At 46.9% G+C, this 19,864-nt stretch overlaps 1 protein-coding gene across 2 annotated transcripts in view; it reads right to left on the bottom strand.

Moving 5' to 3' along the window:
* The window catches only part of ACO2 (aconitase 2), a 36,657-nt gene that overhangs the window by 9,881 nt on the left and 6,912 nt on the right, over nucleotides 1-19,864 (bottom strand). For both annotated transcript variants that reach the window (XM_073327197.1, XM_073327196.1), the window contains exons 2-11: nucleotides 12,524-12,666; nucleotides 10,916-11,174; nucleotides 8,786-8,878; nucleotides 6,328-6,486; nucleotides 5,720-5,870; nucleotides 4,277-4,381; nucleotides 3,615-3,706; nucleotides 2,879-2,984; nucleotides 1,601-1,758; nucleotides 336-409 (exon numbers count right to left, since the gene is read on the bottom strand). In XM_073327197.1, coding sequence (XP_073183298.1) covers nucleotides 336-409; nucleotides 1,601-1,758; nucleotides 2,879-2,984; nucleotides 3,615-3,706; nucleotides 4,277-4,381; nucleotides 5,720-5,870; nucleotides 6,328-6,486; nucleotides 8,786-8,878; nucleotides 10,916-11,174; nucleotides 12,524-12,666 — 1,340 coding nt within the window. The remainder of the gene's footprint in view (nucleotides 1-335; nucleotides 410-1,600; nucleotides 1,759-2,878; nucleotides 2,985-3,614; nucleotides 3,707-4,276; nucleotides 4,382-5,719; nucleotides 5,871-6,327; nucleotides 6,487-8,785; nucleotides 8,879-10,915; nucleotides 11,175-12,523; nucleotides 12,667-19,864) is intronic.

Raw genomic sequence — 19,864 nt, 5'->3', positions numbered from 1 at the left:
CTCTCACACATACCTTTTCTCTTTATTCACCTCCTCTGCCCCTTCCTAAAATATGGCCACTCTTTGCAAGAGTCTTCCCCACTGCAGTTCCTAGTATCCCCCCCACCTCATGTTAAATCTCAGCTGAAAAGGTCCCTTGCTTGTAACTCTTCCTTTCTCTTCTACTGATCATCTGTGGCCAAAATGCACCAGTTTATTCACTTGGTACTCTTAATATTGACAGCTTCTGCTATGCCAGTCAGTCTTATTGAGCGCTTCAGGGTACCAATTTGTATGAAAAGTGAGATATGAAATAAAGCTGTAGAAGGAATTTCCTTGTGTGCATTCCCCCTTACCTGTCCCACTGCCCAATACACGGCCCACAGGCATTGGCAAGAACCAGACCTCCAACATCCCGCAGGATTCCAGCCTGGGGGCAGGAAGGAAGAACAAAGTTACTCAGCAGAAAAAGCATCCCAGTCGTCTGCATTCCTGCCTTTCAGTGTGCAGTCACCATGCTTCTGGCAGGAGAGACGTCACTAACTAGGGCACCTCAGCCTGAAGCCATTTATTTGCTTCCCCTTTCAATTTTTGTGTACTTCATTGGAGTCATTTTGAAACAAGGCGAGTTTAATCGAGGAAAGGCTGTAAATTAGTACTGGGGGAGGAGAGGTGGGCACTTGAATTGCTGCTGCCCATCCTGTACTGGTTTTAGAAGATTTTGCCCGCCAGTTCAGTACCTTGCATTAAGTACTAAGTTCACTTGACCAGGAGCCACCCCTTAACTGTCGGTACACTCCCTAGTTTCCAGACACAGGACACCTGGGAGCAAAGCATTTTACAGACACTGGGGGTGGGAAACAAGGGACCAGTTCAAAAGCCAGCGGTTGTGGGCAGAGTCGTTATGCAGAGGATTGGGATGCCCATCAAGAGATTGCAATGGGCAGTGTGAAGACTGAAGCGTTGGGAGAAGTATCAGGTGCGTGGAGTGGGGAGTTTACACATGGGTCTACACATTCAAAAATGAAGGCTGATGTGGCAGATTCACAAGTAGTCCCAGTTTGGATGGGACAGCCTTGGATTTTATTAAGCCGTGGAACTGGTCAGAACATGGGTTGTGCCCTCCCTTCCACCCCCACGCCATATCAATCTCCCCTGCTCCCCCCAATCACAGCTTGTTCGGATGGAAAGTTTTCAGTCAGCCTTACTAAGCCGTCTTGGGGAGCTTTTATGCTGGGACTCAGGCGGCGGGAAGTGGCTGTGTGTCTGCAGTGTTGCCATCTCTCCTCGGGCAGCTCCAATCCCTGCTGGCTGCTTCAATTTCACACACAGTTCCAGCCCTGCTGTTTTCAGCACAGGAGCACCATGCTGAGAGAGTGGGGTAGTGGCAGCTAGCCCATGCCCTAAAGCTAACCCCTGCAGATAGCTGGGAGCAGGAAAGGCAGCCAGCCCACCAGCGGGGCGATAGCAACAAGAGGGCTTCTAGAGATCAGCAAGAAGAGACTTTAAACTGCCTCCAGACCCTCAAATTCTTTGGAAAAAAGTTCTTCCTAGAAAACAGTTCAAAAGACTCATTCCTCTGACGGTTAAGTGCTGAAGGGATGGGGGCATGCATACTCACATAGCCATCTCTTTCAATGGTGGCTCGGATCTGCTCCGAGCCAGGTGTGACGGTGAACTGAGACTTGCATTTCAGCCCACGAGCTAGTGCCTGCTTTGCCACTGCAGCGGCGCGCCCCATATCCTCATAGCTTGAATTGGTGCAGCTGCCGATCAGACCTGTGTGGTTTTGATGGATAAACAGGAAGCAGTTATTTCACTACCAATTATAGGTTCCTTGCCTCCACACCTGCCCATCAGTGCAGAAAACACAGGGACACCAATCTAAAGCCCCAACAACATACAAAAACAAAAGAGCGAGGAGTGGTTTCACCTATCCCAAGTCTCCCAACCAATTTCTCTGGTTTTATAACACTTTAAAAAAGTCAGAGTTTAAAGCGAGGAAGGACCTGATCTCTTGTCTACCACGGGCCACAGAATTTTACTGTTACCACATTACTGAGCCCAATAACTTGCATCTGACTAAAGCATAACTTCATCTCTTGATGGCGTCAAGACTAGAGAATCTGCCATATCCCTTGGGAGTGTGTTTCAAAGGTAATCACCCTCACTGCACCTTATTTCTAGTTTTAATTTGTGTGGCTTTAGCTCCCAGCCATAGGTTTTGTTATGCCTTTCCCCACTAGATTAGCGAGCCCTTTAGTATCCAGTATTTTCTCCCTGTGAAGGAAAGGATACACTAATCAAGTCACCTGTCAATTTTTTTTTTTTTAATATACTGAACAGATTGAGATCTTTAAATCTCACTATAAGGCATTTTCTCCTTGGGTCTTCCTTGATTCTCTTGAATCGTGTTTGTCTCTCTCCTGTTGCTATGTGAGAGAATCACATGAACACAGGAAACAGACTGTTACACCAGAGTGCTGTCAAAAGCACAAAGTAAACAAATTAGGGGAAATTTTCCCAGTCTCTCAATTTTAGATAACACCCCAGATCACTGTAACACTTCTCCAGACTGAAGTGTAATCTTCTGAGGTCCACAGTCTGAGTAACAGAAAAAACATCCAGTGTGTTACGATGTTGAAAATGAGAGTACAAGAATCCAGCTCTGCTTTATAGGCCAGCAGGTGTTAGAAAGCTCATGCTGAGCTGGGGCAATGACCAACTCTTGGAGCTCAGAGGAGAACAGGCTGTGGAAGGGCAAGTTTAAAGGAAAGACATGAAGTGGCTGGGAAAGTCAAGCAGGTCCAGACTGAATGGAGATGGCAAGCCACTTCCTCTTGAGGCAAGAGCAGTCAGTTAGCAAGGAAAAATGCAGACCAGGAAACAGGTTACTCACCAACTCTAATATCCACTGGCCAGCCCTCCTTTTCTGCCACAGTGCCAACATCTGCCACAGGGTGCGCCAGGTCTGGTGTGAAAGGCCCATTGATATGGGGTTTCAGCTTTAAGAAACAATGACAAGTAGCTGAGGAATTACACAAAGGCCAGAAAGGAAATGTTTAGCACATGGGCCCCCAACTCAATAAAATAAAATGTCTGTTTTACCCAATAATCAAAATAATTAATTTACTCTTGACCTGGAGAGTTTTTAAAATGGAGCTCTCCATTATGAGCACCTCAGTAACAAGACGAGGTCAACAAATTGAAGAGCTCTCGCCTCAATTCCGGTGAAGGGAATACCTGAGGGCACAAGGAACTGAATTTACTAGGCAGACAGCTCTGGAGATTCAGTCAGGAGACAGGCTTTGGAATTTATTTATTTTTGTTTAAGAAAGAAAACTTTATAGCATCACCAAGATGGACACTTGCTTGAATTGAGCCATCACATGAGCATTTTGCTGTTAAGCCTCATCCTTGCCTCATCCACCCCCCCAGCTGCCTGTCACCCTTGTTTGCTGGGTCATATCAAGCTCTTTGGGGCAGGCACTCGGTCTTTTTGTGTCAGCTATGAAGTGCCTACGATTCCGTAGAGCGCTATGAAGTATCCCATGTTAGACTCTTGTTCCTTATTCATCCAGGACAAAGCCATGTCTAAATGTTCAAGAAGAACGAGGTAGTGAAATGAGCCTCACCTCGCTGAGGTTAATTTCAACCAGCTGGTCATATTCGCAGCCAGCATCAGGCACCAAGTGGGCCTTGAATTCATCTGCCAAAGCAGCAATTTCTGAAATAAGAAAGGAAAACCGGAAAATGCAGAGGTCAGGAGAGGCTGTACACCTTTTCTCCTAAGGGACACTGCCCACAGGCTATTCCCAATCCCACCATTAACCAGGTACACTACCTGCTGATCTCCCCTCCCGCACCACATAACCCAAGTGACCACCAATCAGTGAACATATTTGATCTGGCCTTCTACATTGTGCTTACCCTTGAACTCTCCTCATACACCTGGGATGGCGTGCCCACAATGCACCCTCTTACTGTACCAGTTAACTGCACTTCCACCCAACCCCCATAGCAAGTAGCATGTGAAATAACAGGTTCCAGAAGAGTTTGACAGCAAGAGTCAATGGGGTAATCTGATGGGGGCCAAAAGCTTCTAACACTCCTGAATTCAGTCTTTCTGGGGGTGCTGATGAGGAGCACAAGAGATTTCCCGCTTCCCCCAAGGGTAAGCAAGTGTGCCATCTCTATGGTACTGTTTGCCATAGGCACCATCCCTGTGCAACATGGTAGAGCACCCAAAGCTAGGGTAGATGGGCACCCTGACACCAGCCTTCCCCAAGCCTCTTACCAGCTCGTCCAGTCTTGTTCAAGTATTTCTTCATCCGGTGGTTATATGGGAAAAGGGAGGTGGTGGCACCAATCTCCGCCCCCATGTTACAGATAGTTGCCATTCCTAGAGACGGGCCAGAGGAAAGACCCACAAACTAAGTGACCGAGGATCCAAAGGCATTCAGCTTTTCAAACAAAAGCAAATCTACGGTGGAGACAGCAAGGCCAGGACAAAATGGGGGGAGGTGGGCACAGGAAAATAAGTCCACATCAGCTCAGTCTAAGGTCCATTTGATCCAATATTCCATCTTGTTAATGCCAGATATTTCTGACCTTTTGAATGCACATGACTGTATAGAGCTTTTAGTGTGGCGATCAGGGCTGGGGCGTTCTAGAAGGTAAAATGCAGCCGATAGGAAACAACCGCTTAATATGGTTGTATCTGCTGAAGCCACCAGGCATATTTTGCAGCAGTCTCTTTACTACCTGCACAATACTAGGGGCAGGGTTCAAACTCCTCCCCAGCTGTACAGCATTTCTCTAGCCAGAGGAGCCAGTAGTTGACTGATCTTGTTGACTGAAAAATGACAAAGACTGATTTAAATGGAGTAAAAGTTATTCTTTCACTGACTGAGCATGGAAAGCCAGTATGTTCTTACGCCACTGGGATCAGCCATGAATTTCAAGAGCACAGTGGTGAAGTTTTAGGAGCATTTTAAATCTAGGTAAGAGTTTCATTATGCCAGTGCCACTTTTCACCTCCCCACAGGAAGGCCCAAAGCCTCTGTCTAGGGCTCTAGTCTAGACCAATCACCTTTCATCTCTCCCCCACTCCAGTTATCTTCACCCGCTCTTGTAAGAGGCCTTTCTTCAGCACCAGTGCATACACCAACACTCACTGTCAACCATTAGCTTCCCTTTCCTCCCTCTAGTTACACAGGCCTGATCAGCTGTTCAAACCCAAGCACAGGAAGGTCAACCACCACCTGTATCCTGTTAGAACCATGAAGAAATCTCTCTCTCTCTCCCTCCTCCAAACATAGATGAGGCCCTGCATCTTGCCAACTGTCCTGACTGGCCATTTAACAAGACTCCCCTGTTGCAGCCAGCCATTCTATGCTCCTGAATTGTAGGAGTCACAATTGAGTGATCACTCCTACCCTGGCGGAAGCTCTGGGCTTGTGCAGCATTCCCTCGCTATGCAGGCTGACAGAGCAAGAGATCAAAACTAGAGTCAGTGTCTCTGGGACACCAGTGCAGCACATTAACTACCAGGCCAGTTTCAGGGGTTGGGTTCTTTTAAAGAACTCCCATCACGTTCCTTTCCCACCCTCAGTCCACCAGCAGTCAATCCCCATGATCACCAGAACAGCAAACAGCATCAGTTTGCCCATTACTGTCCAGAGACCACAGCCTCCAGTAACAATCTACATCGCCAATAAATGAGATTGTGTTGCCTCACCGGTGCAGGAGATTGAGTCCACACCAGGCCCATGATACTCTATGATGGCACCTGTGCCACCTTTCACAGTGAGGATGCCGGCCACTTTCAGGATCACATCTTTAGGAGAGCTCCAGCCTGACAGCTCGCCAGTCAGTTTTATGCCAATAACCTAAGAAGCACCAACAAAAAGAGAAAGCTTGCTAAAATATGGAGATTTTATCTTCTGCTGGCTAAGCCAATGAGCATCTGCATGGATCCCTTTCCTCCTCACTTCCAAGTGACATTAGGGTGTGGGGCAAGGAAGGAAATCCTGAAGTATCAAAGCCATGCTCCAGGAAGCCTATATTGCCAGGAGGCCTGAATCCTTTTGCAAGGCTAATTAATGAGAAATTCCTGCTGATGAATCCTTTGAGGCACAAAAAAAAAAAAAAAAAAGGAACAATGCAGGGAGCGGAGACTCAGAGTTGTGAGTGAAGCATGGTTTAGTTGCTTCTGGACCAGTCTACTTTCCCAAGGCTATAGTGGCTCAAAGTGCCTCATCTACCTGGGAAATTCAAGCTCCCCTTTAACTTCTCATTATTCAGCCCCTCGCCCATTCAGAATTAACCCTTCCCCCACTGTCTAACCTTTGGGCATTTGAGCTCCCAGGGGATGCCTGCCATGACATCTACTGCATCGGCTCCGCCTACTCCTATGCAGATTCCACCCAGGCCTCCTCCATTGGGGGTGTGGGAATCTGTACCGATGAGCAAAACCCCAGGGTACGCGTAGTTCTCCAGGATGATCTGAAACAAACGTAAGTGGAGAAACAAAGAACAAGATGAAACTTAGTGAAAAGGAGAGCCAGGAGCAGAAGGAGCCTTGGATCAGATCAGTGATTTAATTTGTAGGTCGTGATCTCAAGACAGTCACTAGCTTATTTCAGGTGGCAAGCTCATTGTCATTCCAACTGCATCTCCCATTAAAGCAGATTTGCCCAGTCAACGACAAGTAGCCCTTCACCAGATGCCAGGAAGGGATCTAAACCAGTCCAGGCAGAGAGAGCAGCAGATATGAAACCAGTGATAATACAACATGGGACAGGGTTGTATGGGATCCACATAAAGTCAGAAGCTCTACACAGATAGGTGTCAGAGGCAGAATCTGTTTCATAAAAACCCAGCTAACCCGCTCAGGTGACCCAAATGACAGAAAACAAAGGTTCACGCATTAACCTGAGACCCTCATTCATCAGGCCTGGCAAGGCCTCCTCTCCATCAGGTCCAACGAAGGTTGCCCGGAGTGCACCTCAGTCATTGGGGATAGGGTGGCAAACAGGTCAGGGTTAGAACAAACACAACACCTAAACTACCCCTTTTCCTCCCAGGTTATACTTTCAATGCCTTTGGCACTGGGGTGAGAGGGGCAGACTTGACTTGATCCCACCCAAGAAACTCTTGAGCTTTATCATCTGATGAATAAGCCAGAGCCCCTGCCCAATGCTACTAACGAAAGAAAAAAATATAAAGAACAGCACTCAGCACTGACATCCCCTTATGCCTGAAAAGGCCAACCAAAGACAAACCCTACCCCAAGTGATGCTTTTACCCCAAAAGGGAGAAGTGCCAGAAACTCTGTAAAGGCCACTACCGTGATTACACACAAAGTGCTCAGATACTAGTGATGGTAGTAGAAAATACTACCATAGAGAGATGGTCACATGATAAGCGTTACCACATGGTCCCAGAGCAGTGGCAGAAGTGAGTTATTCCCACAGTTTCCTGTGTAGGCTCAGGTGACACTCCCCTTCCTCTTCTAGGCTGGCCCATTATGGGCTGAAGGTAACATATCATCTACAAGATGAGTTGCAAATGAAGAGACCTTTCAGGCACATCTTAAGTGCACTTGTCCCCAGACCATCCAGTCAACTTCTTAGGTTTTACAATTGCACGTTCCTCCCCCATCTCTTCCCTGTTTGTGTGGGACATTCACAAAATAAACAGGGGAAGCCAAGGGGAAGCCACAAAACAAAAGCATGGTCAAATACACAAAACAGACAAACTAAAAGCAACATGGGCTTTTCCCTCCAATCTCCTAATTACACCTATGGTAAGTATTACTTATAAAATAGGTTTAAAAGATTGCGAGAAACATGATTTTTTTAAAGTTGATTATATTCTGTTAAGGATGCTAATGTGCTAATGGAACATGAGATTCTAGAAACAGTTTTTTGTTTAAAAAAAAAAAAGGTACTTTCACCCTCAATGGAGTTTACTTTTTGCATTTCACAAGGTCTGCATAGTGACTCTAGACTGGTTATTGCTTTGCTACTCTCAGGCAATAAGACAGTGCTACTGTGTTTGGGTATCTTCTCCCCCATTCCAACCCCTGTTTTTATTAAAACTAAGATCATAAATATGTCTGGTTTTAGATTTTAAAAATAGACACTCCCCTCCCCTAAAGGCAACTTACACTGGGCCTAAGCTACTTCACAGCATCACTTTAGTGCCCTAGCCAAACCAAATTAAGCTAGCCAATTAACCATTCAGATGAAAGGAGTGAAACTCTGCCCCTTTGCCCCTTCCCACTACAGTTAGTGTCAACAATAGGCCATCAAGCATCAGATTAGTTTGAGAAGCATAACCTTGGAGAAATGTAGTGGTCTAGGCCAGAGGTGCAAAGAGGTCACCTTGCAGGACAAACACAGCCAGTCTAGATTAAACACGGAGGGAGGGAAGGACGGAGGGACGGAAGGAAGGAGAGAGAGGATACACGCCTTTCCTTAGAAGGAGAGATTCTTTTAGTACTTGACAGGTTTCAGAGTAGCAGCCGTGTTAGTCTGTATCCACAAAAAGAAAAGGAGGACTTGTGGCACCTTAGAGACTAACCAATTTATTTGAGCATAAGCTTTCGTGAGCTACAGCTCACTTCATCGGATGCATGTAGTGAGCCGTAGCTCACGAAAGCTTATGCTCAAATAAATTGGTTAGTCTCTAAGGTGCCACAAGTACTCCTGTTCTTTTTAGTACTTGCACTCACATTCTCACCCCACCATAAGGTGGCGAGCCATTTGCCATTCAAACACTGCAGTCAGGCACTCTTTACCTGGTGAATGATTCCTGATCCAGGTTTCCAGAACCCTACTCCATACTTGGCACCTGCTGTTGCTAAGAAGTTGTACACCTCCTGGTTAATGTCCTATTCACAGAGTTAAACAAAGCATTAGTAAGACATTACATTCAATTTGCTCCCCACAGAGCCAGAGTTCAGCCACCCACCAACCCCATGACCTCCTGGACATTTTGTAGGCAGTGGAGGGGAGAATGAAGTTCAGCATCACTGACTTCCAGGAAATCATTTTAAGGCCAGAAGAGACCACAATCATCATCTAGTCTGATCTCCAGCACAACAGGCCATAGAATTTCACAGTGATCTCAGCACTGAACTCAACAACTTGCGACATCATTTAAGCGTCTCAAGACTGAATTAGAATTACTGTTTAAAGTTATCAAACAAAACCCACACTATTTATAAACCATCCTGCTTCCATTTCATGGACTTCTCTTTTGCTTCCTTGGTTCTTTGTTTTGTTTAGTGCTTTGATAAGCATGTTAGCCCCATTGTACAGATGGGGCAATGGAGTCAGAGAAGCTAAGTGACTAGCCCAAGGCCAGACATAGTTAGTTGTAGAGTGGGAAAGAGAACCCAAGTCTCCCGTTCTACCAGCTATACAATGCTGCCTCTCGCTGTGACATCACAATCATCTGTAGGATCACAACTATGAAGCCTTCCAGGACAATCACTTATTGTCACAAGCAGAAGACTGTATGATGTCCAGAGATGTTCTTGGCAAAGCAGCTGGAGAGTAGATACGATAAGGAATGGGAGTGGACGATGACTTGGAGACCCTGTTCTCATGCAAACACTTCAGAATAAGGGGGAGGTGAGGGGGGGGGGGGGACTATGTGGAGATAGAGGAATTGTCGCTACACAGAACATTTACTGAAGTTTCCCATGAGGCAGCGAGGGCTCTTTGAGCTTTGTTTGCACTGGGAGTCAGGTCACTTCACTCTGTTTATGCAGCTCTCTTCCCAAACGGAGCATGCTGATGTGCCAGGAGCAGATCCAAGCCACTCTCTGCCCTGCCAGCATTCATTCCATGCCAACTGGCAACATCAAGAGCGAAACCCAGTCAGAGGCAGGCAGGACCTTCACTTGCTTTAATCACTGAGCGGATGGGGAGGGAGGGGGTGCCCAGAGCTGAAGCAGAACTGCTATAAAGAATACAATCACACCACAGAAAACATGTTCGGTGCCCAGAGCAAGAGCAGCGGGAGGGCAAGGGGTGAAGGGAAGAAAGGGAACAAAAAGTCTAGTAAGAAGGCTCCAGATTCGGAACCTCTTGCACAACTCTCAAGCTTCCTGAGGCACAAAGCGTGGGACAAATACTCCTAATGAGGGGAAACTTGCTCCTGACCTCAGTTTCATGAGTGGCATAATTCACCTTACTATGATTTCCGGGCAGGCGGGGGGGGGAGAAGAAGAGGAGGGATTCACTTACTTGGGCCTGTATCTTGGGCTATACATTAAATTAGATGATTAAGCTACAGCTCATCCCATGTGTACAGGCTAAAACTAGAAAAGGAAAGGAGAGGAAAGGAAAGGTCCTGTAGGATTTCCACCCCAGAGAGCAACAAGGGAGAGCAACCCTTAGTTGATGTTCTGATCTCTGTTAGTTAACGCTTCTCCCCCACTGCTTGATAGACTGCTGTATATGTGGCCAGGCATATTCTGGAGGTTTTCACATCACCATGCTATGACACACCAGGTTTTGATCACTGCTGGAAGAAAATTTCTAGTGCTCTAGATGCATCTGTTTTCACATTTCACCCCTTTAAAATGGCCTCCCTCTTCCCCTACGCCCAGAATACACCTTTTGCCTTGGTTTCCAAAGCAGATTGACTAAGACTGTCTTTTCTCAACATCATGCTTCACCCTTTAAACGGTTTGTGATGAATTTGTCTAGTTCAGATTGTAAGCTTCCTGGGGCTTGGACTTGTCACAACTTTGGTTTTGTACTGTACCATGTACATCTATGGTGCTATACAGTACATAATCTGGTGTGATTTCTGTTCCTTTGATTGTTCTCCTGAAAATCTGTTCTCTAGAGTGGACCAAGTGTTCCAAACATAGGAAAGAATTGTCTTATTTCATGGGTCTTGGTGCAATAATGACCTTAGCTCTCCGAAGATCCTTCTCAGACCCTAATTGGGCTTCAATGAGGTGATCACAGTGGATTGTGGAGGGCACTGCCACCCTGGGCAGGCCACTGCTGATGAACTGCAGCATTGCCATCTGAGCAGTCGCATCTTGCATGGCTACGCGGTCTGGCCGCAGGCGTAGATAGGTTTTGCCCCGCTCGATATCTTGTTTCACAGGGTCATCCAGGTGCCCATATACAATCTTCTCAGACAGGGTCAGGGGACGGTCTAGCCTGTGGGGAAGACAACAGGGAGGAATTTTAACAACATCGGCTCATGTTTTTCAACCCTTCTGCCCCATTTAAATGGGGGATCTTAAATGAACAAGGATACTCCTTTACATTTCCACACACATCATCCAGGAGAACCAGACTCCCAAGGCACGTTTTACACTATATACAGAGGGACCACTCACTCCTCCCACAACATTGAAGTGCAGTTACTTCTGACAGCTGGTTAAAAGCACCCAAACATGAAAAAATGCAGAGATCCTGGTTCAGTACTGACTCAGAAGGAAGAGCACTCTTTCAAGAGCCATCAGCACCCCTTCCTGAAGCATCCATATTTTCCCCCAGAAGTTTCCAAATGCACACATTTGGGTGCAGTACAAGCAACAGTCATCCAACTCTGCTTAGCTTATGAGATCACAGTCCACAGTGGTGCCTAAGAAGTGGTGCAGTTGCAGGAAACTTTAAAAAACAAAACAAAAAACCACACATACACAGAACCCACACAAGTCATCAAATCTACATGTGCCAGGCCTCATCGTGAGTGAGGATCCATCAGCACTAGGAAACAAGTGGGGAGTTCAGGGCCTTTTCAGTCATTGGATTCCTCACAGATAATCTCAACAGAAACACCAATTAATGACAACGGTAATGTTTTCTGCGATGAACCTACTTGGCTACAATGGACTGAATTGAGATAGCCACCTCATTTCACAAAGGACTCAGAATGGCCATCACAAGGGCATGACTTTCAACCACTGCCAAGGTTGAGTCTGGAGTAAAACTGGTGACATTGAGGTCACACTAATCTCAGTGTCAGCAAACTAAGTTCAAAATTATGTATGCAAGGTATCCCTAGGCCTCTTTTTACTCTAGATATCTGGACACATGAATACAGAATGATAATTTCATTATGGAAACAAAGTGCAAAGAAGAGAAGGGACACTTTAAGTGTCTTACTCATACTGATCACTAACCTCATACTGTTTCCCATGAATACAAACAGACTAAGGTGTGATACACCAAGAGTCCCATCAGAAACCTGACATTAAGCAAAAAAAAAAAATGATAATCTCCACTAGCTGGTATGAAATCCCATGCTAATACTTTTACTTCTTCAGCATCTCCTCCACTGCAGTGGCCTGATTGTTTGTATATAAAACACTCCCCCCACTTCTCCTCTACCACACAGGAGCCATCAGCACATAGAATTTTCATTTTTCAATGTAACAGCACAGCCACTTAAAGCTGCTCTTTCCCCACTAGATTCTTCTTGTGCTACCACAACCCCTTGAAGTCTTCCTTTCCTTCCCTCATTGCGGTGGTAGGTTCTCCAAACAACCTCTCACCCTTACCTTTTATGGACGATATTGATGTTTTTCTCAAGCATTTCATAATTTATGTATTCATTAGGCTCAAAGTGGCTCATAGCCACCTTGGCCCTCTGGCACAGGACGGGAGCTACATGGTACCTTCGTACCCCTTTACTCAGGACTTGCTGAAAAAGGAAGAGACAAAGATTATATTAGTTATCTATCAAACATCTGCAGCAAAGTGATCGCCCACAAAAAAAGGTAACAACGTGTGTTTTCCAGCTCCGATTTCTAGGACCCTAATTCTAAGAGATGAGCAACAAATGGATTAAACAGTTTTAGAAAATAAAGACCTAGCATGTCCAAATGTGCCCCCCACCCCCACGGCAGGGTTTGGGCTCCCATCCCCCCCGTCAGACCCATTTTGTCACAGTTATTTTAGTAAAAGTCAGGGACAGGTCGCAGGCTTCGTGAATTTTTGTTTATTGCCTGTGCCCTGTTCCTGACTTTTACTAAAAATAACCATGACAAAATCTTAACCTTACTCATGATTAGATGGCCATTGGCTGAGCTTTTCAAAGCTGCATAAGGAATATGGATGTCCAATTTACATTACAATTAATGGGAATTGGGTATCCAAATTTAGGCACCTGTTGTCAGAACTAGAAATCTGGCAACTTTCACCAGCATTGGTATCACGTAAAGAGGAGGCAACAGCAAGGGCTGAAGCTGTAATAAACCCTCATCATTGTAATATCTGAGCATTTAATCTTACTCCTGGCATTCCCCTTTATCCTTAATTATTCATTCGTTAGTAGACTTTTTCGGTGAGGGGCAGGGAACTCCAAATCCCACCCCACCACCTTGTTTTTTTCTTCTCTGGTGTGTTCTTCACAAAATAATCTTGACACCAGCCTCTGAAATATTGACTAAAGAATTGTGAGTTAATGAGGTAAGATCATGACAATATTTGGATGCTCTGAATCTTATTTATATTGCCCTCTCAATATCAGATGTATGAAAAAGGTTCGAGAAATCTAGGAAGATTGGGATTGACGTTTAAATCGGTTGCATAGTCAGTTTTGTAACAGCAGCACTACCAACAACCTAAATTTGTCCTTTTATTAAAAAAAATCTGTACTATTAGTTTTGCCATTTTGTGGGGGAGGGAATCCCAATCAAAGCGTCTAGGAACTACTGTAATACAAAAAATAAGTGTCTCAGATCGTTAAAGCACATGCCAGTTAGGAAACACTATAAACGGTACAAATGAGAACACTACTTCTAAAGGTGCAATCACAGAGCTATTCATTAAAATGAATCAGCTCCAACTCTTCTTTTTCGGTTAATAATTCACCACATTTTGGTGGATGTGGTTTAAGATTCAACCACAGACCAAAGCTCAAGTACTAGAGGTGAAACATTTCACTGTACCACTAACTTAGGCCTGGTCTACAGGGGGGGATTGACCTAAGATACACAACTTCAGCTGTGCTATTTTTATAGCTGAAGTCGAGGTATCTTAGATTGACTTACCTTGCGTCCTTACGGTGTGTGGTCAGCTGCTGCCACTCCCCTGTTAACTCCGCTTGCCGTGGTGGAGTATAGGAGCCGACGGCAGAGCGATTGGGGATCAATTTATCGTGTCTACACTAGATGTGATAAATCGATCCCCAATAGATCGATCACTGCCCACCGATCCGGCAGGTAGCGTAGACGTACCCTAAGATCCCTGCTAACTCATTGTTCAAAGTGTACATGCTGATCTTTGATCAGCCACGTGACTTCCCCCAACTCCTTCAGCCCAGTTCAAGCTCACTTTTGTGTTACTGACTTGTCTGCACCCAAGGTATATCCACCTTATTGTGAAAGCCTCCACTCCATGCTGTAGAGGAAGGATAAACCTCAAAGATTCCACTATCACTTTCCAAGCCCAAATTAGTAAAGGCATTTTACTATATACTGCAAGAACTCTCACCGTATTCACTGTCTCCACCCCCATTTCTGGACTTCGGCCCAAGAACTCTTCTCTGAAGTCTTAATTAGTTTATCTCATCTTCATTCTCATGCAACTTGTGATGATTAATTTGGTTATGGGACCCTTGCCCTCCATGGGACACCACAAACAAGAACTTGAAAAGGCCCTATGAGTTGGGAACAGGGCCTGAGAGGGGAAAAAAAAACAAAATCTCCTCCTACCCTCCTGTAACTTATGTCAAGGCTCCACTTCAACCCATGACAGTAGGTGATGGATCAAGGAGAATTGGGACTAATAGGTACAAGGAAGAATAAGACAAGTTACAGATTGGTGTGGAGGTGCTTTGTTGAGTAAACTCCACCCGCAAAAGCTCTGCTTTGTATTGGTGGAATGGGTCTACATTAGGCATTTTAATCCATTTAGCTCACTGTCTACATAAGGAATTGTCAACAGTGGAACTACAGTAACAGCCGTCGTTTTTACACCGTGAACTGGTAACAGACCAAAGAACACTTCCTAAGCAGATTACGCCTGGAAATTAAAACAATGGTAACGTCTCCACAACAGTCCGCTCTTTCTGTTTGAGTGCAGACTTTGGTATGAACAAAATCTGAAGCAGGGCTCCCCTGCCCTCAGGTTTTGGGAAAGGGTCAAGACTGTCTCAGTATGAATCCTAAAAGCTTGGAAGTAAAAGAAACCATTTAAGTTTTTGCTTCAGTAGGATCTTACACTAAATTAACGGCAAAGAGTCCTAGGGAAGGTATAAATATTTGGATGGTAACTAAGGCCATCAATACTAGGCAGTAAAGCCTTACTTGAAGCCTGCCACAACCTCTTAGGGTATGTCTACACTATGAAATCAGGTCGAATTTATAGAAGTTGGTTTTTTAGAAATCGGTTTTATATATTCGAGTGTGTGTGTCCCCACAGAAAATGCTCTAAGTGCATTAAGTGCATTAACTCGGCGGAGCGCTTCCACAGTACCGAGGCTAGAGTCGACTTCCGGAGTGTTGCACTGTGGATAGCTATCCCACAGTTCCCGCAGTCTCCGCTGCCCATTGGAATTCTGGGTTGAGATCCCAATGCCTGATGGGGCTAAAACATTGTCGCAGGTGGTTCTCGGTACATATCGTCAGGCCCCCGTTCCCTCCCTCCCTCCGTGAAAGCAAGGGCAGACAATCATTTCGCGCCTTTTTTCCTGAGTTACCTGTGCAGACGCCATACCACTGCAAGCATGGAGCCCGCTCAGGTAACCGTCACCCTATGTCTCCTGGGTGCTGGCAGACGCGGTACGGCATTGCTACACAGTAGCAGCAACCCCTTGCCTTGTGGCAGCAGACGGTACAGTACGACTGGTAGCCGTCATCGTCATGTCCGAGATGCTCCTGGCCACGTCGGCTGGGAGCGCCTGGGCAGACATGGGCGCAGGGACTAAATTTGGAGTGACTTGACCAGGTCATTCTCTTTAGTCCTGCAGTCAGTCCTATTGAACCGTCTTATGGTGAGCGGGCAGGCGATACGGACTGCTAGCAGTCGTACTGTACCATCTTCTGCCGAGCAGCCATGAGATGTAGATGGCATGCAGTCCTTCTGCACCGTCTGCTGCCAGCCAAAGATGTAAAAGATAGATGGAGTGGATCAAAAGAAGAAATAGACCAGATTTGTTTTGTACTCATTTGCTTCCCCCCCTCCCCTGTCTAGGGGACTCATTCCTCTAGGTCACACTGCAGTCACTCACAGAGAAGGTGCAGAGAGGTAAATCTAGCCATGTATCAATCAGAGGCCAGGCTAACCTTCTTGTTCCAATAAGGTCAATAACTTAGCTGCACCATTTCCTATTGGAACCCTCCGTGAAGTCCTGCCTGAAATACTCCTTGATGTAAAGCCACCCCCTTTGTTGATTTTAGCTCCCTGAAGCCAACCCTGTAAGCCGTGCCCTCAGTCGCCCCTCCTGGCGTCAGAGCAACGGCAAACGATCGGGCATCTGAGAGTGCTGTCCAGAGCAGTCACAATGGAGCACTCTGATGGGGCTAAAACATTGTCGCGGGTGGTTCTGGGTACGTATCGTCAGGCCCCCGTTCCCTCCCTCCCTCCGTGAAAGCAAGGGCAGACAATCATTTCGTGCCTTTTTTCCTGAGTTACCTGTGCAGACGCCATACCACGGCAAGCATGGAGCCCGCTCAGGTAACCGTCACCCTATGTCTCCTGGGTGCTGGCAGACGCGGTACGGCTTTGCTGCACAGTAGCAGCAACCCATTGCCTTCTGGCAGCAGACGGTGCAATACGACTGGTAGTCGTCCTCGTCGTGTCCGAGGTGCTCCTGGCCACGTCGGCTGGGAGCGCCTGGGCAGACATGGGCGCAGGGACTAAATTTGGAGTGACTTGACCAGGTCATTCTCTTTAGTCCTGCAGTCAGTCCTATTGAACCGTCTTATGGTGAGCAGGCAGGCGATACGGACTGCTAGCAGTCGTACTGCACCATCTTCTGCCAGGCAGGCAAGAGATGAGGATTGCTAGCAGTCGTATTGTACCATCTTCTGCCAGGCAGGCAAGAGATGTGGATGGCATGCAGTCCTTCTGCACCGTCTGCTGCCAGCCAAAGATGTAAAAGATAGATGGAGTGGGTCAAAACAAGAAATAGACCAGATTTGTTTTGTACTCATTTGCCTCCTCCCCTGTCTAGGGGACTCATTCCTCTAGGTCACACTGCAGTCACTCACAGAGAAGGTGCAGCGAGGTAAATCTAGCCATGTATCAATCAGAGGCCAGGCTAACCTCCTTGTTCCAATAAGAACGATAACTTAGGTGCACCATTTCTTATTGGAACCCTCCGTGAAGTCCTGCCTGAAATACTCCTTGATGTACAGGCACCCCCTTTGTTGATTTTAGCTCCCTGAAGCCAACCCTGTAAGCCGTGTCGTCAGTCGCCCCTCCCTCCGTCAGAGCAACGGCAGACAATCGTTCCGCGCCTTTTTTCTGTGCGGACGCCATACCAAGGGAAGCTTGGAGGCCACTCAGCTCACTTGGGCAATTAGGAGCACATTAAACACCACATGCATTATCCAGCAGCATATGCAGCACCAGAACCTGGCAAAGCGATACCGGGCGAGGAGGCGACGTCAGCGCGGTCACGTGAGTGATCAGGACATGGACACAGATTTCTCTGAAAGCATGGGCCCTGCCAATGCATGCATCATGGTGCTAATGGGGCAGGTTCATGCTGTGGAACGCCGATTCTGGGCTCGGGAAACAAGCACAGACTGGTGGGACCGCATAGTGTTGCGGGTCTGGGACGATTCCCAGTGGCTGCGAAACTTTCGCATGCGTAAGGGCACTTTCATGGAACTTTGTGACTTGCTTTCCCCTGCCCTGAGGCGCATGAATACCAAGATGAGAGCAGCCCTCACAGTTGAGAAGCGAGTGGCGATAGCCCTGTGGACGCTTGCAACGCCAGACAGCTACCGGTCAGTTGGGAATCAATTTGGAGTGGGCAAATCTACTGTGGGGGCTGCTGTGATGCAAGTAGCCCACGCAATCAAAGATCTGCTGATATCAAGGGTAGTGACCCTGGGAAATGTGCAGGTCATAGTGGATGGCTTTGCTGCAATGGGATTCCCTAACTGTGGTGGGGCCATAGACGGAACCCATATCCCTATCTTGGCACCGGAGCACCAAGCCGCCAAGTACATAAACCGCAAGGGGTACTTTTCAATAGTGCTGCAAGCTCTGGTGGATCACAAGGGACGTTTCACCAACATCAACATGGGATGGCCGGGAAAGGTGCATGATGCTCGCATCTTCAGGAACTCTGGTCTGTTTCAAAAGCTGCAGGAAGGGACTTTATTCCCAGACCAGAAAATAACTGTTGGGGATGTTGAAATGCCTATATGTATCCTTGGGGACCCAGCCTACCCCTTAATGCCATGGCTCATGAAGCCGTACACAGGCAGCCTGGACAGTAGTCAGGAGCTGTTCAACTACAGGCTGAGCAAGTGCAGAATGGTGGTAGAATGTGCATTTGGACGTTTAAAGGCGCGCTGGCGCAGTTTACTGACTCGCTTAGACCTCAGCAAAACCAATATTCCCACTGTTATTACTGCTTGCTGTGTGCTCCACAATATCTGTGAGAGTAAGGGGGAGACGTTTATGGTAGGGTGGGAGGTTGAGGCAAATCGCCTGGCTGCTGGTTACGCGCAGCCAGACACCAGGGCGGTTAGAAGAGCACAGGAGGGCGCGGTACGCATCAGAGAAGCTTTGAAAACCAGTTTCATGACTGGCCAGGCTACGGTGTGAAAGTTCTGTTTGTTTCTCCTTGATGAAACCCCCCGCCCCTTGGTTCACTCTACTTCCCTGTAAGCTAATCACCCGCCCCTCCTCCCTTCAATCACCGCTTGCAGAGGCAATAAAGTCATTGTTGCTTCACATTCATGGATTCTTTATTCATTCATCACACAAATAGGGGGATGACTACCAAGGTAGCCCAGGAGGGGTGGTGGAGGAGGGAAGGAAAATGCCACACAGCACTTTAAGCACAGCACTTTAAAAGTTTACAACTTTAAAATTTATTGAATGCCAGCCTTCTTTTTTTGGGGCAATCCTCTGTGGTGGAGTGGCTGGTTGGCCGGAGGCCCCCCCACCGCATTCTTGGGCGTCTGGGTGTGGAGGCTATGGAACTTGGGGAGGAGGGCGGTTGGTTACAGAAGGGCTGCAGTGGCAGTCTGTGCTCCAGCTGCCTTTGCTGCAGCTCAACCATACACTGGAGCATACTGGTTTGGTCCTGCAGCAGCCTCAGCATTGAATCCTGCCTCCTCTCATCACGCTGCCGCCACATTTGAGCTTCAGCCCTGTCTTCTGCCCGCCACTTACTCTCTTCAGCCCGCCACCTCTCCTCCCGGTCATTTTGTGCTTTCCTGCACTCTGACATTATTTGCCTCCACACATTCGTCTGTGCTCTGTCATTGTGGGAGGACAGCATGAGCTCGGAGAACATTTCATCGCAAGTGCGTTTTTTTTTTTTCTTTCTAAGCTTCACTAGCCTCTGGGAAGGAGAAGATCCTGTGATCATTAAAACACATGCAGCTGGTGGAGAAAAAAAAAGGGACAGCGGTATTTAAAAAGACACATTTTATAAAACAGTGGCTACACTCTTTCAGGGTAAACGTTGCTGTTAACATAACATACATAGCACATGTGCTTTCATTACAAGGTCGCATTTTGCCTCCTCCCACCGCGTGACTACCCCCTCAACCCTCCCCCCTCCCCGTGGCTAACAGCGGGGAACATTTCTGTTTAGCCACAGGCAAACAGCCCAGCAGGAATGGGCTCCTCTGAGTGTCCCCTGAAGAAAAGCACTCTATTTCAACCAGGTGACCATGAATTAGATCTCACTCTCCTGAGGAGAACAT

The sequence above is a fragment of the Lepidochelys kempii genome, chromosome 1 (assembly GCF_965140265.1).
Source record: "Lepidochelys kempii isolate rLepKem1 chromosome 1, rLepKem1.hap2, whole genome shotgun sequence".
In the NCBI taxonomy this organism is placed as follows: Eukaryota; Metazoa; Chordata; order Testudines; family Cheloniidae; genus Lepidochelys; species Lepidochelys kempii.
Note: the sequence above shows the minus strand (reverse complement) of the source record. Positions and strands in the feature narration are given on the sequence as shown.